The sequence below is a fragment of the Echinops telfairi genome, unplaced genomic scaffold (genome assembly GCF_000313985.2).
Source record: "Echinops telfairi isolate 266 unplaced genomic scaffold, ASM31398v2 ScPeMD7_53;HRSCAF=182, whole genome shotgun sequence".
NCBI lineage: Eukaryota > Metazoa > Chordata > Mammalia > Afrosoricida > Tenrecidae > Echinops > Echinops telfairi.
In genome coordinates, this window is record NW_022103951.1 from 13,096,866 (window position 1) to 13,107,249 (window position 10,384).

At 46.1% G+C, this 10,384-nt stretch overlaps 2 protein-coding genes across 3 annotated transcripts in view; both read left to right on the forward strand.

The window, feature by feature from the left end:
• The window catches only part of PIR (pirin), an 84,946-nt gene extending 82,086 nt beyond the window's left edge, over positions 1-2,860 (forward strand). The window contains exon 9 of the mRNA XM_045290680.1: positions 2,459-2,860. Within this exon, the coding sequence (XP_045146615.1) occupies positions 2,459-2,632 (174 nt within the window). The 3' untranslated portion in view covers positions 2,633-2,860. The remainder of the gene's footprint in view (positions 1-2,458) is intronic.
• Positions 2,861-3,239: 379 nt separating this feature from the next.
• Positions 3,240-10,384, forward strand: part of VEGFD (vascular endothelial growth factor D) — a 40,710-nt gene continuing 33,565 nt past the window's right edge. For both annotated transcript variants that reach the window (XM_045290752.1, XM_045290753.1), the window contains exon 1: positions 3,240-3,795. In XM_045290752.1, the coding sequence (XP_045146687.1) occupies positions 3,712-3,795 (84 nt within the window). In that variant the 5' untranslated portion in view covers positions 3,240-3,711. The remainder of the gene's footprint in view (positions 3,796-10,384) is intronic.

Genomic DNA, 10,384 nt, shown 5'->3' on the forward strand with positions numbered 1-10,384 from the left:
TGATGAGAGGGAATGACAGTGTTGCATTCGTCCCTAGGGGAGTTCGTTAAAGATGAACAGATTTTGCTGGGGATTCGAGTGTCATTGTGATCTTGACCAAAAACAACATCTCTTTCAAGACCATTCTTGTATTCTGTTGGGGACTGAGTGGAAAACATGAGCCTATTAGGAATAAAATTTCCTCGCAAGTTTCAAAAGTATTTAAGTCATTCTTTATTGACTGTATCATGAATAGAGGTAACTGTGGGATAGCTGAAACACTATGCACTTGGAGGCAGACAGCCCTTGTGGAAGCACCTGTAACGGTCATTCACGCCATTGCTTCCTGCCTTCCTTCTACCACTGTTGTCTGAGTCTACAAGGAGCACCTGGGAGTACCTGGACTCCAGCTTAGTAGGACTGTAAGAAATGACATTTATTGACTTTATTAATTATCAAATCCACTTTTCATTAAAATCCCAGTACATGACCTTCACTTTGCATCAATCACCAGGTACACAAAATTTTGTCAGCAAAGAAAAACAAAACACTCTGCTGATCATCAATATAAACAGTGCCGATTCATTTCAGCCTAGTCTTCGTTTATGCTCTGTTCAGCATTTGACCTCCCTCTTGCATGTTTCAAATGATCCCTGGTGGCGTAGTGGTTATGCATCAGGCTGCTAACCTCGAGGTTAGCAGTTCGAAACCACCAGCCATGTGATGTGACCCACAGTGAGGAGATTTGAATGCACATTCCTCCTCAGGCTCTCACAGATAAAGCCCTTGGAGGAGGGACTTCCGTGACAGGAATGTGAGGAACCGGTGGAAGACATCAACTGAGAGACACGTTTCTCTGTTGCTTTTCAGAAACTTTCCCCAATGGGAGCTGCCCTAGGTTATAGGGCAGATCTTGAGAGTCAGGGGGACCTTTGCTCCTACAATGTGTGGAGTCAAGGGAAGAGGCAGGCACCTGGCCTTCAGAGGAGGACTCCTTAAACACTTCATCCAAAAAACCCAGGAGCTAGACAAAGGGAGTCAACTGCTTGTTTCTATGAATAACGTTCTCTGGGCACACCGCCAGGCCCATTCTCTTACTCAGAGCCCATGGCTGCTTTTGCAGCAGACTTGAATAATTACGATGGACACTGCATCATGGCCCGTATCATCTAAAATATTTACTCTGGCCCTTCCCTGATGGGAGGCAGATGGGGCTGTCTGATTCAGTACAGTTTCTCACTCATTTGCTCACTCACTGCGGTTGAGTCAGTTCTGACTCATAGTGACTCCATCGGGCAGGGTAGAACGAACTGCCCCTGTGGGTTTCTGAGATGTGACTCTTTACAGGAGTAGAGAGCCTAGGCTGTCTCCCGAAGAGTAGCTCATGGTTTCAAACAGCTGACCTTGTGGTCAGCAGCTCAATGCATAATCAGAGCCCCTAGCTAATCTTATAGGGCAGTTCGGTGCTGCCCTACAGGGCTGCTAGCGGTTGGAATCAACTGGACAGTCGTGGGTTTGGATTTGGTTGGCCCTGTATAGTTGGCTCTGTGATAGAACAGATGCCTTCTAGGTGAGAGCCCTGGATTGGAATCCCTGCCCATGAGCTTCTGCCAGCGGAGCCTGTGTGCGGCTGAGATGCTGGCTGGGTCTCAGCAGAGCTTGCTGACGAAGATGGATTTAGGAAGAAGGGCATGGCCTTCAACTTCCCCAAATCAGCCCATGGAAACCTTATGGGTCACAAGGATCTGAGCCACAGCTGATCCTGGGGTTGGTGCCAGACCAGGTAGTGAACCAGGAGCTGATGCAACCCCAAACTCAAAAACTCCCCGCCATCGGGTTGCTTCTGACTCACAGACACCCTAGAGGACAGAGTAGAACTTCCCCTGGGGGCGGGGGTTCGAGACTTTACATATGTACAAGTGTAGAAAGCTTCATCTTTCTCCTGTGGAGAGACTGGTGGGTGTGAACTGCCGACCTTGTGGTTAGCAGTTCAATGTGCGGCCCACTACTGCTGCCAGGGCTCAGAGAATACAAAAAAGACAAGAAGGGAGGGAAGGGGCTTTCTTGCTGGAAACGACTGCCACCATAGACGTAGCATCTTCATCCTCATAACGCTGTAGTTCCATGTACTGCTTGGATAACCAGACTTCCCAGTTCTCAACAATAGCATACTTCTTGACATCCACTAACGCTATTCAGTAAACAGCCACAGCAATGGGGGTGATAGAGCCAAACCCAAGGATGTTTTGACTACAGAGCCTGCCTTAGGCCCCTAAGGAGCTTGTGATGGCTCAGTGAGATGGATTTATGTTTGTTGATCCCAAAGCTGGTTTACATAATCATTCAGAACCATACACAATCCTAGCCAAGAAATTCGTACGACCACCTTCGGAGGTCGAGCAAGCCCCTGCCTGTTCAGATGGGCCTGGATTTGGGGGTCCAATTAAGAGCTACCGAAACACGGTGCCCTTTCTAATAGTGGAGGAAAAAGTCGCCGTTATCGGGAACATTATCGGTGTCTCTTTCTGCCCTTGCCCTAGGTCCCTTTGTGATGAACACCAACGAGGAGATCTCTCAGGCCATTCTGGATTTCAGAAATGGCAAAAATGGCTTTGAGAGGGCCCGAACCTGGAGATCAAAGATCGGCAACTAGCAAAGACCCCAAGAGCAGCTGTGGACACTTCCGGGAGTTTTGCTGCGAGTGATGTCCATCCGACAACACTTTCAAGTCCCGAAGGCGATCTAGCTGGCATTTCCAAAGAGCCACCCCCTCTCCCCGTAGTGATAGCATGATGCTCATAGCAAGGCACTGGTGGGAGATTTTCTGGCACGTGCCAATAAACCTGTTGCTTCTTCAAAAACAAAACCAAACAAAAAACTAGTCGGTGTTGTTTATTTCAATCTGGGCCAAGTTTCGGTTAAAAAAACAAAAGAGCAATGAATAACTGTGTCTGTGTGTGTCTGCAAGGATGGATGCAGGTGTTGGCGATTTTCGTGCACGGGTGGGTCACAGGCAGCGGGTGTCTCCACTCCCTTGCTTTCCTGAGGTAATGCAACTGCTCACAACAGTCAAAGTCAAGGTTCCGGCCTGGGGTTTCATGTTACAGGTTATCTGCTTTAAAATAACAGAAGGCCTGCTTGAGTCAGTTTTAAAACTACCCAGCGATTGGTAGGGACGCAAGAGAATTCCAGCCAAGACTCGCTTGCCTGTGCTTTCTGCCAAAGCTCGTGTCAGATTCAAGACACAGGCTTCTGCGAGCTTCCATCAAGGTTGTGAAAAGACGTCTGGTCCAAAATTGGACTAGGGGGTCCTGTAGCTCCAAACCTTGATGTCTGCCTCACTGCCTCGGTCCAGGGGAACTGGTTGAAATTTGCTGGCCACGAAATGGATCAGGAGTGCTCTTTACTGGTTCAGGGAGAAGATGTGCCCACAGCGTGATTATTTTTTGAGAGCATGAGGGCAGTGGATATATATATATTTTTTTAATCTCTCTCTCTCACTCCCCCACCCACCTTCCCCAAGATTCTACAAAGAAGTAGACCTTTCCTAATTGCAGTCATTTTGTTGGATTTTGATCACAGCTATTTGGGGTTGGGGTTTTCCCCACGGGAAGTCTGGAGTTTGTGTTTTTCTTTTTTTAACTTTCTGGAGAAGGGATGCCTTATGAAGCAAGCTTTTCTAGCTGCCTGATGCCCCATGCTTGCTAATCGGTGGATACTGAATTATTCAAAATGTGGAGCCAGTGGACAGTGGTGAGTGTGCTTGTGATGTCGTGCCTGTCCCTGGCCTCCCATCATGAACACGGACCGGTTAAGGTAGGTGTTCAACATTTCCGCACGGGGTGTGGAGGGGTTTTATTTGTTTGGTTGTTGTTCTTAAATCCGTTTGTGTGGAAGCCTGCCTTCCTTTGACCCGACTGTGTCTGAGGCAACCTTAACATGGAGAACATCCCTAGGGAGGGCCTCGGTAGCTGGTCTCTATGCATTTCATTCTAATCCTTTTGCCTGGAGTGTTTGAAAATGCTGGGGTGGGGGCAGGGGATTGGGTGGGAGGGGGCTTCCTGTAGATGGGTAATAGACCATAGACAGGGATCAATCTGGAATCTCTGGTGGAGCGACTTCCGCTTCTGTTGTATCTGTAAATGACACAGTGGGTTTCTAAGGACGAGCTGATGGGCTTTTAGGATCCCACACCTGTGTGGGCCATTATATCCTAGTTTGTGAATCGGAACGGTTGATTTGTTTAGTATATTTCTTCTGAAAATCAGAAACGCTAGTGCTCTTCCCCAGACGTTTTTGACCGTTTTCACAAATTCTTATTTGCCATCCTCAAATATAAACTGCGACCCGGATGGGGCTTTCTTTTGATCTTGGGAACGCGGGGGAAATGTCACACAAGCCGGCATGCCTTTGATTCTCTGAGCAGCCATGGGATAGAGCCCTCCGCACGGAGTGACGCCCAGGCAGGGAAATAAGAACCTGGATGGATGCTAAGGGCAAGGGCAGTGTTTTGCCCAATGTTGTACTCTTCGTAGAGCCTATCAAAAAAACAAAGAAAACTTTTTAAGCTTTTGCCTGTGAAAATGATTCCGATATATTTGTTTTCACTGCGATGGTGCTAACATTGATTTAGGATTTCTGGCTGAATCCAGACAATGTTAGGTCATTAGGACAGGCTTTCTCAAGGGGAATGGGAGCCATAGCGCCACCAGCAGGAGACCATGTGTATTAGGCATGTGAATGATTGTGTGTGTGTGTGTGTGTGTGTGTGTGTTAGGTCTAAAACATGGGTGTGCAGGAAGTGCATAAACAGCTAATACAGTACATGTTTGCTATTAAAATTTCAGGGGGAGGTTGTTAAGGGAAAATGTATAAACAGGCTTCTAGGGAGATGGGAGAGTGAGAAGGAAAAAAGGATTGAGCAGCCGCAAATTGGGTAGGTCTTCACTTGCCCAACTGTTTAACTACCCACCATCCACGGGATTCGTCCCACACCTTCTTCCCACCACCAGTTCCCAAGTGTAGGCTCAAGGAAACCTGCTTGTGAGCAAGGTGACAGGAGAGAAAAGTGGCTGACTTGAAGTCAATAAGGATGTTCAGGTTGTTCAGCTTGCTTTTTTTTTTTTTTTTAGTGAATTGGGTGGAGGCTGACCGAGCTGGTCATCAGTTTTCCATTCAACAATTCATACACATTTGCTTCACGTCATTCACTGAAATCCCCTCAACGCAGCGCCACTCATCCGAGCTCCACCACTCTTTCTCTCTTGACCCTTCTGAACTCTCTCTGGGGCAGGTACTGCCCCTTGGATCTCTGATGGTTGATGAGGCTACTGCATGATGGTTCCTCTCCAACACCTGTCTATTGTGTGGCTAAAAATCAAACCACTGGTGGGCAAGTTGGTTAAGCCAGGGTCATACTCTCAGGGGTCCCACCATTCTGTATCTGGGAAACCTGGTCTCTTTCAGATTTCGCTTCCTTGACAGCACTGTTTTGAAGTGTATAGAACTCGGGAATTTGTCAGATGTGCTGGATTCAAGGAGTTTTTTTTCCTGTTTCCATTTTACTTACTATAAATATCAAGGTACTGGGTGGTGCTATCCGTTCTGATGGAAGCAGCCATGGAGAACTCAGAAGCCATATTTCGTTGGGCAGATCTCCTATAAAAAGGCCCCTGTCGAGTGTTAGGAAGCAAAGATGTCCCTGTGGAGGTGAAGGCAGTCCTGATTCAAGACATGGTATTTTCAAACCCCACACATGCATGTGAAAGTTGGACAATGAGTAAGAGAGACCAAAGAAGATCGGATGCGTCTGAGTGACGGAGCTGGTAAAGACGATTGACTACGCTGTCGGCTGCCAGAGGCATGAATAAATCTGTCTTGGAAGAAGGGCAACCAATGGTCCTCTGAATGGAAGCTGGTGAGACTTTGTCCCCCACACTTTGAACCTGTGGTCAGGAGGGGCTAGTCCCTAGAAAGGGACCTCATCCTTGGCAAAGCAGAAGGTCGTCGCAAAAGGAGAAGATAATTAGCAAGGTGGATTGACAGGCTGGATACCATGGGCTTGAACAATACTGGGAAGATGGCATGGGACTGGGGAGCATTTTGTTCTGTGTGGCTCAGAACCAACTCAGTGACACCGAACATCAAAAAAATAGGAGATGCTAGATTGTCTCCACACAATAATGCTTTTCAGCAGCTCTGGTGATGCCAAGGGTAAGTGTTTGGTTCCCCCAACTGAGAACTCAGAGTTTTCAACGCATTTTCTAATCACCTATATTCTCTGAAATGGTTCAGTGATGTCAAGTCTGTCTAGGAGGTTGCTCTGCCCCCTCAATCCTCCAATTCTAGCTCCAGTAACATGAGCCCATGGACCACCCCCCCCCCCCACCCCCCGCAGCAACTATGCAAGCAGCTACTAGTAGCCTGGGCAACCCCACGTAATACCATCTGAGTGCCAGGTGTCCTGTTGTCATTTGTCTTATCCCATGTGATCGGAAGATAGCCGTTTGGGGTTGGCAGAACATGGAAGATGTGAATGGAGGCAAATCTGTTAGAAACCCTCTCCTTGACTCTCCTGTACGTGTGAACCCTGCAGCTGGAAAGGGCCTCAATCCAAGAGGATCCCGTGTTCTTCTCAAAAAAGGCTTAACATATTGCATATGCTTAGCTCATTACTAAAATGGACTAACCGGCTAGGTGTGGGATTCATTTGTTTGGATTTTTTTCCTTTTAGCATATATATATCAGAAGCCCTGGTGGCACTGTGGGTTAAAGATGGGAGCTAACTTCAAGGTTGGCTGTTCAAATCCACCAGTCGCTCTTTGGGAGAAAGATAAGACTGTCTGCTCTCGTAAATATGTACAGCCTTAGAAACCCTATATTATAGGGTTACTGTGTGTCAGAAAAAACACTTTTGGATATATATATACACACACACATAAATATACATATGTGTGCCTGTTGTTTTTTGCTATCCTGTCAGTTTGACTCCAACTGACTCACATTGTTTCAGCCATTGTGTCAATCCATCATGTTGACGGTATACACACAAACACACACGCATACACAGAATACTTATCCATGAATATAGGAGGGGGCTTCAAAAAGTTTATAGAAAAATAGAATTGAAAGAGAATGGAATTCTTCTATGAAATTTTGCAGTCCCCCTGGTACAGTTGCACAGGGTGTGCACTACACAACTCTAGGGAGCTCAATCCACAGAGACCCACATTCATGCGTGACAGCGCTGAGTACAGTGTTGCAGACACTCTGGGCATTTGGTAAATAAATACCTGCATCTTCACTGTTGTCCACTGCAGCTTCTCCTTATGGCCAGCACGATTCCTGGATGATTTCAGAAAAAAATCTTGTTGCTAGGAATCTTAGCATCTGTTTAGGCTTGTAGGGGAAGCCCCCTTTCACCATCTTTACAAAATCACCCACGTGGGTACATTGATTTAGTGATGAAAGGAATCATTCTAGGACCCGGAAGGCTTTCCCAAACCTTTTCTGGGAAAAGTAGTTTGTGATTCGTCGACATCGCCCTACAGCACCTTCTAGCCCCCTTCTTGGTAGCTATCATTGGTGGGAGACACTTGCTGGTGTAAAGTCCTTCATAGTCGATATCAAACTGAAATCATTCCCAAATCCACAGGAAAATACCTCTACCTTTCATGAGAAGCCCTGCAGCTCACAGGACTCCCTTACCTTTGTGACATTTGCCTCCTCCAGAAATTTCCTGGGGAAATGAATCAAATGGTAATAATTGAAGTGTGCCTTCCATACTTAAGCCTGGGAAAGAGAGGCTGGGAAGCAATCCACCTTGTTTCCACTTCCAACGTCACAGACTGGAAGGTTCACTGACTTTGGTGCTAGTCAAATGGCCCAACAGGCTCTTGTCTACTTTTTAATCAGTCACCATCCTGGGCACAGGAAACATAGGAAAGGTTTTTTTCATTCACTTATTTTTCTTTTTGACCTTTTAGTTAAATGTTAGGGAGCCCTGGGCTGCTAACTGCAAGGTCAGCAGTTAAAATCCCCCAGCAACTTCTGCAGAACCACCAGCAGCTTTGCGGTGGTGATTGCACAACGCCCCCTTGAGATGTTTGAACGACTGAACTAGTTGATTCTATGATACGTAAATTAAGGGCCACAAAAACCTGTTAAAAGAGTTACAATCTACTCATGATGATAACCTCAAGACTATCAGGAGAAATATGGAAATTTCAATTCTATGAAGAACAGAACCAAATTATTAGTTACGCTTTTTTTTTAAATACCAGTTTACATAATTAATCAGGGTGCATTTTAAGTTCTAACTTTTGTCTATTGTATAATGCATCACTTGACAATTCCAACGAAATAGCCTTTTGTGTTTAATGATGCATGAATGGAAGTAATGCTGGTTGGCAGTATTTGGTTATAAGAAAATCAATAAAGTAATTGTGTTTTTTTTAAAAAAGAGTTAGAATCTCAGAACCCCCCCAGGGGCAGTTCTACCTGGTCTGCTAGAGTCACCACCATGAATCAGAATTGACTCGAAGGCAGTGCATTTGCTTTTGTTATACATGAATCTGTGTTGGTCAAGAATATGGAAAGTCCTATGGACTGCCGGAAGAACAAACAAGGTCATCTTGGAGGAGGTACAGCGAGAATCAAGGCTGGAGAGGTGTGTCTCCTGTACTTTGGCCACATTAGACGGAGGGACCACTTTCTGCAGAAGGCCATCATGCTTGAAAGTAGAGGAAGTTCCTCGAGGAGCTGTATGGACACAGTGGCTTCAACCATGGCCTCAAGCCTAGCAAGCCCCGTGAGGACATGCAGGCCCGGGAAAGGTCGCCTTCTGCTGTGTACAAGTTCTTATGACTCAGCAGGGCCTGCCCACAAGAGAACATACGTGACTCTTTGCTAATCAATCATTTTGTTTGATCATTTTATTGGGGGCTCTTACAACGCTTTTTACAATCCACACATTGATTGTATCCGACTGATTAGTACATACGTTGCCATCGTTCTGTTCTAGATATTTACTTTCTACTGAGCCCTTGGGATCAGCTCCTCTATTTTTCCCTCCCCCCTCTTGTGGCCCCTTGATAGATTACAGATTGTCATTATTTGCATATCTCATACTGACTGCTGGTTTCCTTCCCCTCTGGTTCCTCTTGTTCTTCCCCCTGGATGAGGGTGTGTGGTTGGTTATGTGCCATTCATTGGGATCGGTAACCCCTCCCTCCCCATCTCTTCCTACCTTCCCCCTACCCTTTTGGTAGCACTATTCACATTCCTATTCCTGGGTTCCGTGTGCCATGAGCTTTATATCTTGCCTATACCTATCTACATGCTCCCATCCAGTCCAGAGTGGGAAGCAGCACTGAGGTCCTGATAGGGGGGGATGAGGAAGCCTCAAAGGATCAGAGGTATATTGAGTGATCCATCAGTGCTCTACTGCGCCCTGATTGACTCATCCCCTCCCTGCGACCGCTCTGTGGGGGGATGTTCCATTGTGCACAGATGGGCTTTGGGTTTCCGCTCGAGCCCCCCTCATTCTCACCAATGAGTTTTTGTTTGTTGATTGATTGTTATGAATCTTCTGATGCCCATTTCCCCGTCCTGATGTCACCTTATTATCACACCAGCCAGTGTGCTTCTTCCATGTGGATTTGTTGCTTCACTGTTGGATAGCCGCTTATTTAACTTCAAGCCTTTATGACCTCAGACATTTTATCTTTTAATAGCCAGGCACCATCAGTTGTCTTTACCACATCTGCTTATGCACCCATTTTGTCTTCAGCGATCATGTTGGGGGCGGGGTGGGGTGGGTGTGAGCATCACAAAACGCCATTTGTTAGAACAAAGTGTTCTTGTACTAATCGATTATCTTTAATTGATGGCTGCCACTTCTAGAAGACGTTATTGGTAGCCACTGTACAACAGAATCCCCTGCATCTTCTATTCTGACTATAATGGTATAATATGCTATCTGGGAAATTTTAAAAGTCTTAAATTAGAGCTTATGGGATAGACCATCACTATACCCCTCTAAGAGCCTTAAAACTCAATGTTGAAGGAGTTCCATTATGGAAGCCATTTGAGAACAGGTTGAGAAAGGCAACTGCTGACTTGAGAATAAGCATTTGGGCACACACATTCCTCCGTGTAGAACTGGAAGGCATACTATCTGGGACTCCCTGCTATGGTCATGGTTACCATAGTGGGATGGAGATGGATAAATTTGTCTTCAGTGATTGTGTCAGGAAAGTGAGTAGCATGGAATGCCAGTTTAATAGAACAAAGTATTCTTGCATTGAGGAAGTACTCGATATGATCGCTGAAGGCAAATGGGTGCATAAACAAATGTGGTGAAGAAAGCTGATGGTGCCCAGCTATCAAAAGATATAGCATCTTG